The sequence below is a fragment of the Gopherus evgoodei genome, chromosome 1 (assembly GCF_007399415.2).
Source record: "Gopherus evgoodei ecotype Sinaloan lineage chromosome 1, rGopEvg1_v1.p, whole genome shotgun sequence".
In the NCBI taxonomy this organism is placed as follows: Eukaryota; Metazoa; Chordata; order Testudines; family Testudinidae; genus Gopherus; species Gopherus evgoodei.
In genome coordinates, this window is record NC_044322.1 from 233,824,729 (window position 1) to 233,844,040 (window position 19,312).

The 19,312-nt window shown below is 44.4% G+C and overlaps 1 protein-coding gene across 3 annotated transcripts in view; it reads left to right on the forward strand.

The window, feature by feature from the left end:
* LOC115637793 (zinc finger CCCH-type antiviral protein 1-like) overlaps positions 1 to 19,312 on the forward strand; it is a 45,493-nt gene that overhangs the window by 15,734 nt on the left and 10,447 nt on the right. For 2 of the 3 annotated variants that reach the window (XM_030539398.1, XM_030539418.1), the window contains exons 3-10: positions 6,482 to 6,743; positions 6,868 to 6,999; positions 9,148 to 9,249; positions 11,609 to 11,732; positions 13,252 to 13,420; positions 14,018 to 14,065; positions 17,213 to 17,333; positions 18,512 to 18,608. In XM_030539398.1, the coding sequence (XP_030395258.1) occupies positions 6,482 to 6,743; positions 6,868 to 6,999; positions 9,148 to 9,249; positions 11,609 to 11,732; positions 13,252 to 13,420; positions 14,018 to 14,065; positions 17,213 to 17,333; positions 18,512 to 18,608 (1,055 nt within the window). The remainder of the gene's footprint in view (positions 1 to 6,481; positions 6,744 to 6,867; positions 7,000 to 9,147; positions 9,250 to 11,608; positions 11,733 to 13,251; positions 13,421 to 14,017; positions 14,066 to 17,212; positions 17,334 to 18,511; positions 18,609 to 19,312) is intronic. The other variant, XM_030539408.1, reaches the window with a different exon arrangement.

Sequence of the window (19,312 nt, forward strand, 5' to 3'; positions counted from 1 at the left end):
GTGGGGTGGTGCCAGAATAGGAATATGCGTCCCATCTATTGCCCCTCCACAGTTAGGGAAACCCATTTGTGCAAAGCCATCCACAATGTCCTGCACGTTCCCCAGAGTCACGGTTCTTCTTAGCAGGGTGTGATTAATGGCCGTGCAAACTTGCATCAACACTATTCCAACGGTCGACTTTCCCACTCCAAACTGGTTCGCCACCAATCGGTAGCTGTCTGGAGTTGCCAGCTTCCAGATTGCAATAGCCACCCGCTTCTCCACTCGCAGGGCAGCTCTCAATCTCGTGTCCCTGCGCCGCAGGGTAGGGGCGAGCTCAGCACACAGTGCCATGAAAGTGGCTTTTCTCATCCGAAAGTTCTGCAGCCGCTGCTCGTCATCCCAGGCTTGCAGGACGATGTGATCCCACCACTCAGTGCTCGTTTCCCGAGCCCAAAGGTGGCGTTCCACGGTGCTGAGCATATCCGTTACTGCCACAAGCAATTTAAGTGTCTTGTGCGTCGGGCGAATCAGTATCATCGTCTGACTCCTCACTGTCACTTTGGAGCTGAAGGAATAGCTCCACTGCCAAACGTGATGTGCTGGCAACATTCATCAGCAAGGTCCTCAGCAGCTCGGGCTCCATTTGTAACAGAAATCGCGCTGCAGACTCACAATGGTGCCAAACTGCTTGGAATGTGTAGCAAAGCACCACAGGGCGTTGGAACAGGAAGCGGAAAGACCCGCACCCTTCCGTCCCCTTCCCACAACCCACAGCGCCAATATGGGACGAGGTGCTCTGTGGGGTAGCTGCCCACAATGCACCACTCCCAACAGCGCTGCAAATGTGGCCACACTGCAGCGCTGGTAGCTGTCAGTGTGGCCACACTGCAGTGCTGGCCCTACACAGCTGTACGAACACAGCTGTAACTCCCAGCGCTGCACAAATGTAAGTGTAGCCATGGCCTTAGTGATGTTTTGTAAAATACAGGGTTCTTGGTGGCTATAAGCAGGCATGTCTTTGAACTATAGGTGAGCACTGAGGCTGATGGGCACGTTAGCTACCTTTCATTCAAGATAAATAGAAGAAGCAATTAAATTTCTTTTACGGAGTAAGAGAGCTGGGAACAGCGGATGCCACCATTAAAGGGACTCAGCTACATGCAAGACTGATCAGAAGTTGAGCTATGTGGATGGCAGAGTTTCCTTTGGGAGCTGATTGCAAACAGAGGAGCTATGTATGTCCGAAGCAGACAAGACAAGAAGAAGCTAGGAGACAGCCAGGGAAGCACTGGTAGGTGGCCCTGGAAGGAAGCCAAGAGAGCGTCTTTTGGGCAGCATGCTGGCTAGAAAGAGGCTTGGAATTGTGAGTAAGGAAACTGCCTGTTGTTGTTTGTTCCTGCTATGTTCAGAGAAACAGGACTTTGGGTACGTTCTTTGTAAATAAACAGGGTTGCACCCTATAAGACACATCTGATGCTCATCATCAGTTTCTCCTCCTAACGGAAACAATCTGCAAGCCCCAAATATTGACTAACTGTTTGGGCCCAAAAGGCCAAAAGTACTTTGAAATCGAAAGATGGTTCTGTAAAAATATTAAGTATTGTTGCTTTCTGAAAGCTTACAGTAGGTTTAGATTAGAGGGGAAAGGTGGTGGCAGGGGGAGTTTGCTTTCATCTTATTCAGTATTGAAGTTATGTAAGGAAGTGATGACAGAAAAGTGTCTATTTTTAAAATTATTATGCCCCTTCTAGAATAGAAAGGGTCTGTTTTAGGGCTATCCAACACCCTAACAACAAAAAAAAAAAAGCCGGAACACTTCCACCTCTTTAGCCCAAATTTTACAGTTAGCGTTCAACCCGTGCAAACCAGATCATGAACACTTTTTCTATGTAGCCATCTCCATAAATTCAGCCATCTTGCAAAACAAAAAGGAGTTGTGCTGAAGATGCAATGAACAACAAATATGCACTCACTTGCGTTAGAAATATATTTGAATATTTTTAGCTCCTTGGAAAGAATATCAATGTTTGCATACAAATATTTTACTCTTGGGGGAATTCTGCTCCACTTGCGCAATGCAGAATTTTGCAGAAGTTAATGTTATGTGCACAGCATTTCCTTTCCCCCACAGAAATGGGCTGTGGGGCTGCTAGTCGCCACGAGGGACCACTGGACTTGGCAGAGCCCAGCTTCCATGTAGAAGATGCTGCCAGGGGGGAGGGAAAGGCAGGTAGAGGGTTCCCAGCAAGCCCTGAGGGAAGCAGAAGGTGGCATGCAGGAAACTCTGTGCAAGCCTGGGAACGAGCATCAGGCTGTTTCTCCCTCCTCCAGAGCCCAGGGATTCAGAGGAGGGGGTGGGCGTCTGGGCTGGGGGTGCCATGGCTAGACTCTGGGGGGAGGGCCTGGTTGGGCTCTGGAGATGAGGGCTTGTGGGTATCTGGCCCCTTGGCTGGCTCTGGACAGGGGGGAGGAAACAGAGAAACAGGAACTGGGTTATTATAGTAGTTCCTTTAATTCTCTACTTCTGGGGGAATTTTGTGTGTGTCTCTGTATTGTTACAGACATACTTGCTGACAGGTAGTTTGAAATAAATTGCCAAAATAATTGAAACTGGCATGATTATATAGTGTTATTTTTACAAATAAAATTTGCAGAATTTTAAAATATTGTGTGAAGAATTGTTAATGTTTTGTCACAGAATGCCGTCAGGAGTAATATCTGCTTTTACATATCCTCCCCGCCACATTTTAATTCTTACTGTGACCATAGAAACAAAGTCTTGAATCAATTCCCTGCCATTGTAAAGGCCTTGGGCAAAGGGCCCACAGGAGTTCAGTTTCCTGAGGACTGAAATGCTTTGGTCTAATTAAAGTCATTAGGGTTTCTTAGCCAAAATGTATATGTTGTGCTATGCAGCAGGTCAGACTAGATGATCTAATGGTCTCTTCTGGCCTTGGAATCTATTAAACAAGCAGCAACCAAGACCGGGACAGAAACATGAAGAGAAACCACACTCCCTGCTTTCAACAAACACATTTATGAATGAGTTAAGATACCAGCACCTGGTCTATTTACTATTAATAAGCTTGAAATCCTAGAATGATTGTGAGTCTCATGGATTTAACACTCTTTATCCTTTTCGACTTTAATTTGTCCCCAGAGACTTATGTGTGCTTTATTTGTCATCTCTGTGAGAGATGTGCCATTATATTTCCTGGTTACTTTATCTCCTTGATGCTGTGTTTGCATTTGCTGTGGAGACTAAGTCAGATGATTTGCCTGCAATTTTCCTCCTGTGTGGTAACTGGTGCCATGAATTTACTTTGTACAAATTTTGTGTAATCGCAACATGTGACGGATAGAATGTAGGCCAGCATGATGTCTGGTTTCCCCTCTGCATACAGCCACAGCTTCTCCAGTATATAGTCATGACTTGCAACCTCTTCAACAATTCCAGTCCTACTCTATAGAGGCATACACACATCTGCGAAAGCAAAAATCTAATCCAGCATTTTGTAAGGACATCCCTAGTTGACATTGGAGTTCATTAGACTCTTCCTGCTGGTCTGTCAGTTTCTGCTGGAGGACACTAGCCCCCAGAATCCCTATGCTGTGATAGACTGGTTGATCTATTCTAAAATCTAGTTGTCAGCTGAAACCAGTTAGCAGAAGTTTCAGGGGAAAAATCCTAAGGATCCTTCTTTCAAAGGGGAGGCTTCAATAAGTGTCTGTCAGCCTGGTGCTGGAGTCATTTTAAAGCACTGTGAAAGGTTGGTCGACATGTAAGAGAGGCAGTTTTGTGAGTAAATAAGGTGATGGAGTGAGATGGTGGAATTGCTAAAGAGGGCAAAAGTGAGTCTGAGATGGGAAAGTGATAGAAACACAAAAATATGTTGCCCCTAGCAAGGGAAGGTGGGAAAGAGAGAGGAAAAACAAGTAGCAATGATCATTCTACACAGAAAATACTGAGCGTCTTCTAGCTCTGTACTTAGGCAGTCAGATCAGACATGCACCACTCCAAGCCGAACAGCTTTCTCTGTACCGAGCAGGTCTGGGTCAGGCTTCTAAAACTAATCAGTGAATCATTCCAGCTTTTCTGGATTGTATATAGCCCACATCACTGAGTATCTTCTGAAAGTGTATTATAAGACTTAGATAATTTATTATAGTGTTCTTCATCTGTAGATCTCAGAGCGCCTTACAAAGCAGTACGAGTATCATTACCCGCACTTTACAGATGGAGAAACTGGGGCACTGAGAGGGGAAGTGACTTGCCCAGTGTCACCCAACAGGCCAGTGGCAGTGCTGGAATGTCTCCTGAGTCCCAGTCCAGTGCTCTATCCATTAGGCCAGCGTTTTGCAAATTGGAGGGCATGACCCCTCTTGGGGGGGCCACAAGAAGTTCTTTGGGGAGCGTGAAAAAACTGGGATCCCGCAGGACCCGCTGCTGTAATAGCAGGAGCAGGATACAAATAGAGTGGGTATTGCGAGGTGGGACAGGAGCAGGATTTTAAGAAATAGTCCTCCTGTGCTGCAAACAGCACGTATCCTCTGACCAGCAGCTGCTGCTCTCCATCCTGCCAGCTCTGAAGGCAGCTCCGCTGCTAGCAGCAGTGCAGAAATAAGGGATTACTTCAGATTACAAGAAATGGATGGGAGGGGGTGACAAATTCCATGAATGATAAGGGAGGGTGTGACTGGAAAAGTTTGTGCACCACTGCATTAGGCCACTCTGCCATTAAGCGAGAAGAGTGGCATCTGTCACATATTTTCTGGGGTTTTTTCCCCTGCTTCCTCTTTCAGGATAAATTGTGTGGGGATTTTTTTTATGCAGTCTCTGTACACAAAGGCAGTGTTGTAGAAATGTCTTGTCTTTGGAGCAGAAGATGGTTGCAAGATCCTGTGGGATTTTGTTCAGTTTTGGAGTGGTCTCCAAGAAAACTTTGTCTCCTGCACAGGCTAGAACATAAGGACAGTCATAGTGGGTCAAACCAATGGTCCATCTAGCCCAGAATCCTGTCTTCTGATAGTGGCCAATTCCAGGTGCTTCAGAGGGAATGAACAGAACAGGTGATCATCAAGTGATCCCACCGCTAAAGTGGAAAGTTCCAGGCTGCCAGAGGAGCAGAGCTTCCTGCCGTGGTCGTGGATATCCTGGGCCCAAGTCATTGAGTACCCCCTCTGTTCATTGAGCAGACAGAAAACAAGGATAATGCATCTCAAAATGTACTCTTGGTTTATTTTGGGAATATTCGTTTTCTCTCTAATTATTTGATGTACGATTTCACTCTTTACAGTAACATACTGTAGTCATACTTGGAATTTTCTGGCACTTCTCCTATCCAGTGATCTTGATACAAGATGTTGGTAAGAGCAGGGCTTTGGAGCAGAGCCTGGAGCGTGGAGCAATGGAGCTGCAGGTTTTTGCCTGGAGCTGCAGCTGAGCCGGAGCACAGCTCCAAAGCCCTGGAAGAGACGGAATAGTGTTCTGTGTTAAGTAGGGAGACATCATCATTTGTGTATGAATTGTAAGGTGTGGCTCCTTTACTTCTCAGTCCAACGTAAGAAAGACCTAGAAAAAGCATAGAACAAGCCTGTTAAAAATGCAGTCATCCGAGCAAAAAGGCTAAGCTTTTGCAGGTTAGAAAATTTCATATTTTTAATTAGTGTAACATCTAGGACCCTTAGTCATGGATCACAGGACCCCCTTCTGCTAGGTGCTGCATAAACAGAAAAAAAGACAGACTCTGCCTCAGGAAATGATACTCTTATGCAACATATTGTAAGCTGAGCAGGGCCACCCGGGGGGGAGCAATTTGCCCCAGGCCCCGCAGGGGCCCCCACGAGAGTTTTTGGGGCCCCTGGAGCAGAGTCCTTCACTGGCTCTGGGGACCTCGGAAAACTCTCGCGGGGCCTGGGCCCCTGGAGCTTCTTCCGCTCCAGGTCTTCGGCGGCAATTCGGCGGCGTGGGGCTCTTCCGTTCTGGGACCCACTGCCAAAGTGCCCTGAAGGCCCGCGGCAGGGGAGTCCTTCCACCCCGGAACCTGCTGCCAAAGACCCCAGGCCCCCTGAATCCTCTGGGCGGCCCTGAAGCTGAGTGAGGTAGGGGCCATCTTCTGTTCTGTGTTTGCACAACGTCTAACACAATGGGGGCTTGGTCCGTGACTGGTGCTTCTAGGCCCTACTGCAACACAAATAATAAACAACATATAAAAAACAATTTGGTGTGGCCAAAAGTGCCATTGTTAGAAAGGTTTACATGCCCTCTGGAAACCTCACACAACTTTGAAATCCATGAAAATGCTTTAAAATGTCTGTTCTTGGTGACCTTCCACTCCAGAAATCTGCCTAGATTACAAAATCGAATTGATTGTGGGTTTTGCTTTATTCCCAGCTTTTCCATTACATAATCCATATGCAGGTTGGGTTAAGAAAAGCCTATTGACTGGGAGGGAAAAAAAGTCTCTCTTTTAGTAATTTCTCCTCCCTCCCTCCCCAGGTATGCCAATTCTATAACAAAGGTAGAGGACCGCATGGGACTTGCAGCCAGCAAGACAATTGCAACAAACTTCATGTTTGCCGACATTTCCTCCGAGGAGAGTGTAGGTTTTCCAAGTGCAACAGATCCCACAGGATTCTGGACAACAATGTGCTGAAGTTGCTGCTAGCAGAAGGATTAAATATTTGCGTCGCAAAGAACATCCAGGTCATCTGTGATCACAAGCATACTGAGTTCAGCAAGGACGTGGGCCAGAGGAGAAGTAAGTGTTAACAAACAGGTGTAAATTGTAGCATGAATAATGCTTCCTCCTCTCCCTTGGATGTGTTGAAGGCTATGGTTTACTTACATCTTTGTGGGATTCCACCATCCTTTTCTGCTTTCAGTGCTTCCCCCACACGACAGAGCTACACTAGTTGGAGATAAAAAGAAAGCAAATGCTGGGAATCAAGAAGAAATTGGACCTAAGCCCACTTCCATCTCACCAGCCTCTACATCACATGAGTCTCCCTCACAAGGTAAAACTATACATGTGGCAGTTAGTTTGTATGTTGAACCATCTTTTCTGAATTCCCATTTCCTTAGTTCTTGTGTATAGGTTGGGTATTGACATTCACTCCTCCTCTGCCATCAGTAGTTGTTCTACTCATAAGAATGGATCAAACAGTGGCTAGACTCTATCACAGACCATGCATTGGAGAGCACGTCTAGGCAATATGCGTCAGTATCTTTTTATACACATAATAGATCCCTGGCCAGTGATTGTTGTATAGGAATCTGCTACTGAGGGCAAGTAATAGAATTTCCATTTCACTAGCTGGAATGAGCATGTTCATTTGTAACAATTACTAATAATAGAGTATACAACTAGTAGGATGGTAGTGGGGAAAAATACAGTTTATTTGCATTTAACATTAAGGCCAGGTCATGAGCTCGTGTATACCAGTATGATTCCATTGAAGTCAACCAAGGAGGATCCAGTCTAGTGGCTGCTTTTTGCTGGGGTAGTGGAGTGCTAGGTACCTGGAGCTGAGAAGTGATTGGAGCGAAGATAAAGGCACAGACATTTTTGGTTTGTTAACTAGTAGGAGCTAGTAGAGGCTATTACAGAGCCCTGCTCTCCCTTTCCACCTTTTTTCCTCACCCTTGAGGCTGAAAACTTCTTCGTTTTTAATCTTCATTATAGCCCATCTGCTGGTGGTTAGGCAGCTTGTTAGTGTGCCAGGTAAATCATCCCACATTGTGGTTTACTGTTGTTGATCTCTGTTCTCCCCATCTCTTGTCCCCAACAAGTAGAATATGAAATATAGCTATACATCTTTATTAGCTGAGAGGTTGTGTTTGCATGAATGTGTTTGCATGAATACCCAGTGTCTAGTAATTCTTAGGAGTGCCTGTGGTTTAGCAATACTAGCCATACTATTGCGAAGTTCATGTTATGGACAGTGAACTCGTAAGCATATCACTCTGGGATATGAATAATGTAGTAGAGAGAGAGCCTGGAGCAGTAGACCTGGTGCAAGACCTGCAGCCTGAAGAGGCAGCAAGGTCAGTCCATGTATCAGAGCAGATGCTTACAAGTTCACTGTCCAGTACTTGGCAATGGTATGGCTAGTGTGGCTAAAACACAGGCACTCCTAAGAAGTACTAGACACTGGGTATTCATATGTAACTTGTTTGTGTCACTGTATAAAAGCGAAATCATAGGAGGAGTACCTTTGTCCAACCTAGGGGACAGCAGAGACTCCAGCTGCTGACTGACCTGGTACCATTGTCGTGGGCATACGTGTGTTAGTGTACCTGTAACTCCTATACGGGGCTAGGACTGTCCTTCATCAACAATAAACATGGCCGAGCGCCTTCGCCACTGAACCAAGCCTGTGGTCTTTCTGGGTGGTACTGCTGAGGTCTGCTAAACCGACTGTGGGACAGAATAAGGAAAGAACACACATATACACACACACCAACTGACAACAATACAAACAAGTTAAACTTCTGATGTGGCTAGTTACCAGCCTGCACCTTGTACCTGTTGGTTCGAACAAAACATCTCCATCCATTATCCCGTCATCCTTATTTTAGGAGGGTTTGATGCATCCCTGTTTGATGCATCTTCAAGGAGTGTGTTTATGCTGTAACTCTATGTGGAGGTAGGCCTGTGCTAAGCTTCTGAAATGTGTTTGCATGAATACCCAGTGTCTAGTAATACTTAGGAGTGCCTGTGGTTTAGCAATACTAGCCATACTATTGCGAAGTTCATGTAATGGACAGTGAACTCGTAAGCATCTGCTTTGATATGTGGCCTGACTTTGGTTCGCAGCATGGCCTGATTTTGCTGACTATAGTTCAGGTCTTAGGCCAGGCCCTGTACTCCAGGTGCGTGCGCGCTCTCTCTCTCTCTCTCTCTCTCCTACACATAGTAACTACTACTAAACCTCCCTTTCAGGTTCCTGAAGTTAATGCCAGTGGTGTCAGTTAGTGCTGAGTGAGGCAGTGTTCACTTGCACCAGGCCCAGGCTCTGAATCAGGAAGCTGCAACCAGCTCCTTGCTGCCTCTCAGACAGAACCGAGAATCAAGACGGTCTATTTTTTTTCTGTTGCAGGGTGTTTTGTTGTTTGGCATGAGGAGATACGTTTGATGTGATCTAGACTGTTCTTTCCCACAGGTGTCAAAGCTGTTCCTTCTATCAATGCTTCTGGGACCAATGAAATTAAAAAATGTGATGAGATATGCCTGTACTATATCTGGAGGTTCTGCAAACATAAAGGTAAATCTGACTAATGGTATTATCCATTGAATGTCAACAGGAACTGCCTGTGCAGACTTCCTATCTCTACTAGTAATGGGATATGGAAACTTTCATATCTGGATCACTGGCTTAATGTTGGTAGTAAAGATTCTCCATCCCATATCTAATGCCTTCAAGGTGAGTTGGTCTAAAACACGGACTAAAAGCTGTCACAGTTGTGAAGAGATTCAGAGGAAAGCCAAAGGCTGAACAGACAAACACTGATGCGCCCTCTCTCTTAGAGGTGGGCCCTCCCAATCAGGGGTGAATCATGCTGGTGGGGCTAGGTGGGGGAAGTTTGCACTATCATTGCTTGCATATTTCTGTGGCTAGAGTAAGTCAGTTTCCAGGGCTGTTAAACCTAATACTTTTGGTGACTTAATTTTTTTAAAGATAAAAACTGGAGAAAGATGCTGTCGTCAGACTTGAAGCAAAAGTCCTTGCAGACCAGTACCTGGGTCTGATTATAGCCATGTTCATTTCCCATTAAGCCCTTTACCATATGGCCTGAAGTAGCACAACATCTAGTTCCTTTTATGTGAATCAGCTGAGTTATATCAAGCTGCTTTTATTACTGATGTTGCTGATTAAAGTTGTATAATACTGAAGTAAGTTGCCTGGGAATTATGTTTTTGTTTGATTGTGCCAGACTCATACTCCAGGAAAGATCTGAAAGATTGTTCTACTATTGCTCTTTGTCTAGTATGCAGAGTAAGAGTCAGACAACCCTCTCCATGTCTTAGTAATAGGATTCCAGCATTTGTCTTCTAAAATATTGTGCCTTTAAAGAATTGACCCCTTCTAAGCTTTCCAACTTACAGCATCGTGTCCTAGAAATTAGCTCTGGCCAAGAGTGACTAGCCGTGACTCCCTCTGGAGTGTCTCAAGGCCAATGCAAGCGCTGGCTAAAGGAAGGAACTTGACTCTGAGACTGAGGAATGAGATAAATTTAGTGGTTTGATGTAAGTGCAGAGGAGACAGAGCTGAATGGGGAGTTTCTTTTTGCTCGGGTTCCGATTCTGGGCATAAAGAGATGGGCATAATGGCTCTTGGGGGCAGGGAACATCTTCTTTTTCTGTGTTTATACAGTGCCTACCACAGAAGGGGCCTAGTCCATGACTGGGACTCCTAGGCGCTACAGTGATACAAATAATAATAAACCTTTCCCCACCCCTGCTCTGGCTGCATAATGGACGTGGCAGTATTGCCCGTCCTGCGCTCTGGGATGCATATGGACTTCTCTTTCCTTACTCCACTGAGGGCACATGGTGGCCCAAAGAGAGCAGGGAAGAGGCAAGGCCTATGGCTCCATCCAGCCTCAGCACTTTTGCCTGCCGAGCAAGCTGGCTGCCTATGAAGGAGTACTCTGTGCTCTTGCTGGTGCCTTCCCTTGGGTGTTGCAGTTCATACTGTCCTATGCTTTGGGCTGTGCCTAAAAGGCACAGTCAAGCCTTCAGTGTGTTCACCTTTCTGGTCCTGAAACTCTTTTGAAGAAACTGAGGGAGAAACAACACCAAAAATAGCACCGGGGTTTTCCTGCTGTAACCTGCTTGCTTAACCTTGTGAGAGAAACTACGCTTACTCTCCTTGCGTGTTTGGGGCTGAGCTGATAATAGCTGAGTCATACCTACGTGTCTCGGTGATAAACAGCGCTGCTCTCACACATGCCAGTGTGAGTTGTCAGGGCAATATCTAAGCAAAGAAAGGTGTGTGGACTCAGACTTAAAATCAATAATGTAAAGCAGGGGTAGGCAACCTATGGCACACGTGCCAAAGGCGGCACGCAAGCTGATTTTCAGTGGCACTCACACTGCCCGGGTCCTGGCCACTGGTCCGAGGGGCTCTGTGTTTTAATTTAATTTTAAATGAAGCTTCTTAAACATTTTAAAAACCTTATTTACTTTACATGCAACAATAGTTCAGTTGTATATTATAGACTTATTGAAAGAGACCTGCTAAAAACATTAAAATGTATTACTGGCATGCGAAACCTTAAATTAGAGTGAATAAATGAAGACTCGGCGCACCACTTCTGAAAGGTTGCCAACCCCTTATGCAAAGAGCTTACGCTGCTTCACTGGTTAGAAAGGGCATGTTTCAACTCTTCCTTCAGTTTTACTCCAGTCTAGCTCTGACTTCGGTGGACTAACTTTTGATTTACCCCAGTGTACATGAAAGCAGAATCAAATGGAAAGGGAGAAGGCCAAAGGGATCATAATAAAAATGCATTGTAGGGTTTGATGCTTATTCCTGCTCCTCTCTTGGTTCATTTCAGTGTCCTGCTATCAGCCTGCTCTAAGGTTAAGTGAGCTCCTTAGCATGTTTGTTCTCTTTGCAGATGACTGCAGGATGATTCATTATCATCTGCCTTATCGATGGCAGAGGTTTGATGGAGTCAATTGGCTTGATCTTCCCAGAATGGAGGTAGTCGAAAAGGCCTATTGTGACCCTCAAAACGACAGGTATAATAATGCTTAAAAGCTCTTTGCTAAGCTCTGTAAAGAAGCTACATAGCTTTGGGGTAGCACAAGGATAGTCTATCCTTCAGTTTCTGGCTAACTCCTTTTCTCAAGAGAATTTAGGGCATGATTGCTTGATGCCCTTAGATAAGACTTCTGAAAGCTGTGTGTTGACCTCATAAGCTTCTGCTAGAGACTTCTTGGTAACATAAACGGTTGCTGAACAGGATCTCTGAGAATATACAGAGACACGGTCGGAGGGTGCACAGGAGAAGAGAGCGAAGTTAGACAGTTGCTTAATGAAAATGTTTACCTGTTCTTGTGGTAAGTGGAATAACCTGTAGAGGAGTTCTGCCCTGCTATTGAGATTATATAGGCTAATGAAACATGTAGCATTTGGTGCACAGACTGGGTGTCTAGTAACATACAGTTCATATTGAAGTTATTACCAATAACTCAGTGAAAGCTTCTCCTGGACCAGGGGTTCCCAGACTTGGTTTGCAGCTTGTTCAGGGTAAGCCCGACGCTTTGTTTACCTGAGCGCCTTGCAGGTATGGCTGCTCGCAGCTTCCAATGGCCGTGGTTCGCCGTTCCCGGCAATGGGAGCTGTGAGAAGTGGTGGCCCGCTCAGATAAAGCGTCTCATGGTCCACCAGGGGCTTACTCTGAACAAGCCACAAACCAAGTTTGGGAACCCCTGTCCTAGACTGTTTTTGTGGCTGTCAGTCCTCTATACAGCCATTATTTGGAACTCGCCCGGAGGACTCTCTTATGAAGTTCTCCATTGTGAAGGATAGTAGATCTTATTCATAGGTAAAATATTCATAGATATAGGACGCAATAGGAGTGTTCTCTAGATTCACCCACTATCCTATTCGTTCCTTCTCTGAAAGCTCCACTTTCAACTGACACGTCACTCTGATCATGGAGCACTGGTGCTCTCTGAAGCTCAGGGTTGGCCAGATGTGATTGCTTGAGAGTTCTGGCCACTGGCTATCCAGGAACAAAGGATTGCTGTTCTGTTTTTGTAACGCCTGTTCTCAGGCAGCCTGGAACAGGAGGCTTTTATCCGTCTTTGTCAGGCAAGGCTGGTGAACTCCAACACTACACAATTTATACTCTTCTGGCAAGGAGGATACAAACACAAGCAAATACTAGCATCATGTGCATTTGTGGTTCATTACAAAAAACTTGTATCAATAAATTAGGTGTAGCCCCAAACTTTCTAGCAAGTCAGCAATGATGCCCCTAGCATCACGTAGTTTGCATGCTGTGTTAGAGATATAGACAGTGTTAGCTCTTTTTGCAGTGGGGAGTCTAGTCACAAGGATCTGAAGCTCCTGAATCAGAGCATGCCTGCATGGGGCAATTTTCTGCCTGCCTTTCTTAAGCAACCTTAACTAGAGGTAGTGTTACCAATTCCACCTATAATGTAGAAATTTGGAAGCTGTTTCAACTGATGATGAGAGAGGATAAGTATGCACACTTAGCACTGGTGTAACTCTCTGAATTTCTCTCTCTAGCTTAGCAGATCAGAATGTCAATTTCAGGTCAATTACCTCTTCTTCTGCTTTGCTTCGACGCCTCTCCACACCATCATCAGTTACAAAACCCCCCAAATTCATAATGACAACAAAATGGATTTGGTATTGGAAAAATGACCTAGGCCAGTGGATTGAATATGGGAAACAGGTGAGCACCTTGTAACGTCCATCCCCTCTTAACCACTTCTGGAGGGATGTCACAAATACAGTCTCCTCTGCTATATAGTAACCTGTAGATATTGTTTATTTGCTTTTGATTTATAAAACAATAGGCCCCTTCCTATGGCTTAGTTAGCAATTAATAAAGCCAGATGATTGACTGTGGGTGGGTACTTATTTCTGGCAAAGCATGCACTATAAGCTTTTATAGATGCCTCCTCAAAAAGTCATCTGATAAAATCTTGTACCAATTTCTCTACCCTTTCCCAAAATAACATGAAAGAAGCATCATATCCAGGAGGCTAAGAGAGCTAAGCATTAGCAGGCTTAGTGGTGGGGAATCATATACAAGATTTATGCGGCATTCATGAAAAATGCCCTTCCAGTAGCATACTTTTTCCCTTTTTTATGTATTATACAGAAGAAAACTATGTAAAGAGAGCATTATTAAGGTTGCAAAGTCAAGTACTCCAAATTTAAGAAAGGCCAGAGTGAAAGTTGCCTGTACAATCGTAATTTGGCCCTCTTGTACGTATGAACTGATACAGTCTTTAACAACGTGACCACATACTATTTTTTCCCATAGGACTTCAACCTCAGAGAGCGCTCAGGATGGATGGTGGTCAATGAAGGGGTAGTTATTCAGTATTTATTTATATTCTCTTTATTCAGTCTGTGGGATGAGGCTTTATTTACTGTACACCGTCCAAACCTGGCACTTAATAAAGAATTCTAAATTTTCTCCGTGGATTTTCTGTGGCTCTCATGACTATAGTATGTGAATGCTTCACAACGTTAATGAATTAATCTTCACAAGACCCCTGTGAGATGAAGGGATAGTATCCTCATTTTACAGATGGGGAGCTGAGGGACAGAGAGCTTAAAACTAAAATTGTCAAGTGTCCACTGATCTTTATAGTGGCATTTCCTAATTTATTTTAATATATGACTTTGTAACCCAAACATTCTCTTTATGTAATTTTCTGTATGTAAGTTCCTATTTAAAAAAAAAGAAAAAGGGTAAATTGACAAAAGAAAAATTTCACCATTTGAAACCATATTGAGCCTGTCATAGGGTCTATACATCTTATGCTGGTTCATCAGCCAAAGGATTAACAAAGCAACTGCCGATCTGTTTAGCCAGAGCTGATTAGCAACCTCAAAGCAGCTGGATAAAAGGGCTCCAAGATAAGTGGGTGGGGCAGCTGCAAGAGAGATTATCCCTCCAGCAGACTAGTGAGAAGCTGCCAGACAAACCAGTGCTCCAAAGAATGATAAACAGGGCAGGAGGCTGGCAAGATTACAAAGGTAGGAAGTGGCTGAGAGAACAGCATGGGACTGAGAAGGATTGGTTCTCGCTGTTCCAAACAAGGGCCCTGAGCTGGAACCCAGTGGAGTAAGCGGGTGTAGGTTCCGCTACCTACCTTGGCCAGGGATTTTTAGAGAAGAAGTTTCCAAACCCAGGAGACCTAGGGCTGATTAACCCCTACTGGAGCCAGGGAACTTCTACTGTCCCATTATCCTAATGGGGGAAAAGACTATTGAGGAGGGATTGGGTCTTAATAAGGACTTGACAAATGCAGAGTTGGGTTTGGCAGCATAAGGGGCAGGGAGCCAGGTGGGTGTAGTTCCCAGTCCTGCCACAAGGGGATACCGACACACCCCCATATTACAGACTACCCTGTGGGTCATCAACAGGGTTGGAACAGCACAAACATCTACCACTTGAGCTAATGGAGCAATTGGCAGCAGCAGTAGGCTGTTATCCTTATAAATGGATCACCCTATAGAAGGTGATGAAAGATCTACTTTGCCAACAAATTACACATGCATTTTCTAGACAGCAGAGGAACATTGGGATTTGGGAGTCCTAAGTTCTGTTCCAGGTTGTGGAAAGGTGTGTATCCTAGTGGTTTTAGACACTCTTGCCTTGTCACCCTCAGCCCGTCCCCAAGTATATTTCCCACACCTGTCCCCACCCCCTCTGCTCTTCTCCATCATAGCCTGTCCCTGCTTCCCTTTTGCATGTGATTCAGGCTGCTTCCTCTTCCTCCATGCTACCTGAGCACCAGCAGTGGAGCATTGAGAGTGCAGGAGAAAGTCGCTCTTGTTCAAATGCCTGGCACCAAAGTTGACCCTGACATCTGGGAGGAAGGTTTGCAGGAAAAGCCCTTTGAGCCCCTGTAGTCCTCAGTTGGAGCATGCTCTGTTCAGACAGAATGTTTGAAGAAATTAGATGCCAAAGTCGTTACAAACTTCTACAGTACATGTGAGCTTGTAAAAATGGCAGTATTCAGAAGCTTATAAACTTGGCCAAATTCAGGTGGATTGTCACAAGGACCACAAAAGGCACCTCTCTGATCCAGGGCTGTCCCCCACCCTGCCAAATTTGAAGTCTGCTTCCAAAGAATGAGGGCTGTAGAGCTTCTCAACAAAATGATTTAAATTATTTTTTAATAATGGCAAAATGTTTTTTCCCTGTCCTAATCTAATTTTCCAGAATGGCTGAGCTGTTTTTGCTAAAACTTGAATAGTTCAGCCTCCGTTAGACTCCTAGTATGGGAAAGTTCAACCCGAACAGTTAAAGTTTAGCAAAGTTATAAGCAACTGAAAAAAAAGGGTCTATAATGGAGTGTTCAAGCAACATAAACTATGGTGTCACTGCCAGCTCCATCTATCATAAAGAGATCTCTGCACAAGCGGCTGTAGCCTGGCACAGGAATAGAAATGTTCTCATAGCTTGTTCCCAATGAGTAGCAGGTTGAACTCCACTGGGTAGCTTGTAGGGGCCCAGTATCATTTCCAGACTGCATTTCCAATTGAAGTCAATGGGAGCTGCAAGTTAGAGTGGGGCTTTTGGAACCTCGGATGGGATGGAAAGCAATTTGGGTCTATGGGACGCTAGTGATCAGTGGTGAAATGGTTCAGTTTGTGGCATTTCTCATGTCCAAAACTATTCCGGGTGGGTTTCTTTGTTGTATTGCTTTTCGGAGGGGTGCAGAAGGGTGATGACATCCTTTCATTATGCAGCGCTTTTGAGATCTATGAACGGTAAGCACTGTAAGTGCTAAGTATTACTATCAGTTATTTATTTTTCCTCAGTCTCATTCTCCCACAATCAACTCTGTAATTTCCTTTATGCCTGGAGCAAACTTCCTGACCCTGTGTGCCTCCTTTAAAGTCGCTTCCTCAGTTAGTCTTCCAAAGTTGACCTCCACTCCTCTCACTGTATTTTCCCACTCTCAATCCTGTGTTATACCTGATATGTGGCCAGGGAACTGTCACTTTATTTACCTGTGTAGGCCCAGGCTCACTAATGACATATATGCAATATAGTATTTTTTCCCTGGCAGAGGTCAGAATTCATGGCTCATGTTTATCAATGAATGAAAAAGGCAGTTGTGCAATCTTTTGTCCTTCCAGATAGGTTTAATCCAGAAGTAGGCAACCTATGGCACATGTGCCAAAGGCGGCACGTGAGCTGATTTTCTGTGGCACTCACACTTCCTGGGTCCTGGCCATCAGTCTGAGGAGCTCTGCATTTTAATTTAATATTAAATGAAGCTTCTTAAACATTTTTAAAACCTTATTTATTTTATATACAACAATAGTTTAGTTATATATTATAGACTTATAGAGACCTTCTAAAAACATTAAAATGTATTACTGGCACACGAAACCTTAAATTAGAGTGAATAAATGAAGACTTGGCACACCACTTCTGAAAGGTTGCCGACTCCTGGTTTAACCATTATTTTTTCCCCACATTTCCATTCTATAGGACGGACTGCAGGGAGCTTCTGCGCTAGCTTCTGATGATTTGGAGAATTTATTTCTGGCGAATCCAAATGACATCCTACAGTTTCAGGCTGGTTCCCAACAATACGAGATCAATTTTAAAGGTACTGTCCCCCTTTAATTCCAGTTGAACACAATGCATTATCATTTATAGTTTGGTAGCTTTGATATGCTACGTTGCAGTACTTTTCTGGGAGACATGTACAGAGGGAGACAGCTGCAAATAGGACTAGCTGGATAGTTTTTCGGAGAAGGGGAAATAGTCCGCATATGCAGGGTGGAAAATTGTAAGGGGAGAGAAATCTGTAAAGTGGAGAAGGTGTAAATAAGTATGTGGGCAAATTAATGACAGAACGGAACAAGGTACAAATTGGACAAAGAGGGCAAGGTAAGGTGCATGAGGTAAGGGGGGTGGGAGAGGGAAGAGGTTATAAAGAGAGCTTTTCCCTTTAGAGTAAACATGTGGAAGGCCTCATCTAACCAAAAAAGAAATGGTACTCGACCAGCCAGTGGTTGCTTTTTTAGCTATGATTATTACTTATGATTTTGTTTAAGATGGCTCTGTTTGCCTGAGAGCATCACATGCAGCTTTTTCTTCTGCCAGATTCTGCAGCCTTAAGTCTGAGCTTCTGACAAGTCTATGACGGGAATATTTGTAATGTCACCACTGTAACCCATCACACATCTGTAGTTCTGTCTGGGGATCTCCATGGTTTACAAAGTTATTTATGAATTCTCACAACATTCCTGTGGCCTATTCTTATAATGCCCATTTTGCAGAAGGGTTGCAGAGGCTCACAAAGGATGTACAGAAAGTCTGCCAAGCTCTTTCAGCGCTCCACTGCAGAGTTGTTGACTTCACTGCAGCCTTAAATGGGAGCAGAAGACAGGAGATGAGGGAGTGAGCCCTTGTTTAAATACATAGTAAAGTCATGAATTGTCTGGTAGATCTGAACGTTTTCCATGATATGAAGAAAGAGTGTAAGTGAGATGGAGGGAGCTAGTGATTTCTGGAAGGGTAGGTAAGCTCAAGTAAGAGTCACATAAGGAAGGGACAGAGAAGATTGAAACAAACTAGTAGGGCTGCAGAGACAGTGGTTGCTAAATAGACAAAAAGTTGAACTGCCACATTCCATCAACAAATGAATGTTTATTTTCTCTTGCACTGTGTGTGTGTGTGTGTGTGTGTGTGTGTGTGTGTGTGTGTGTGTGTGTGTGTGTGTGTGTGTGTGTGTGTGTGTGTGTGTGTAAAAAATACATGAAATAAATTTTCTCTTTCAAGAAATGGTCCAGAAAAATGTCCGTTATCAAACTCAAAGAGAAGTCCGCAGGCGACCAAAGTTCGTGTCCTCAGAAGATGTGAAAAAGATGAAAAAAGGGTACTCAGTGATGTGTTCATTTTTGTTTGTTTTTTTCACTGTAAAACGAAATGCCCCGTATGGAATGGTGGCTGCATATGGGGAAGTTTCTTGATTCTCATAGATAATTCTGGTTCGCTGATTGCCATATTGGTTGGTTGTATTGCAATTCAACTGTTCTTGTTCGCCTCAATATACTGCATGCTTTGGTGGAATCATATAACACACTGCTGGTTTGCAGATAGTTGCAGCAGTGCCACAGTCAGCGTGCAACACTGCAGTTCTCTGCTGCATGAGCAGGAATCTGCTCGTTCCTGTGGTACATGGTGTAAGAGGAGATGGGGGTATTGATGAGGTAGAACTTGTCTTTTACAAAAGCATAGTAAGAGACCAAGGCCTCGTCTACACTGCACACTAAGTTGGTGTCACTACAACTGATGCAGTGATGTCAATTTAGTAGGTCTGGTGAAGACACGACACGTCAACAGGAGAGCGCTCTCCTATCGACTTAGTTAATCCACCTCAGTGAGAGGCGGAAGCTCCCGTCTACATAGCATGGTGTAGACACCACTTTAAGTCAATGTAAGCTATGTCAACTTCAGTTATATTACTTACGTAGCTTAAGTAGCGTAACTTAGATCGAGTTTCATCACTAGTATAGATCAGGCCTAAGAAATGCTGCCCACCAGAAACTGGGGACTAATTCCTATTGGGAACCTAGTTAC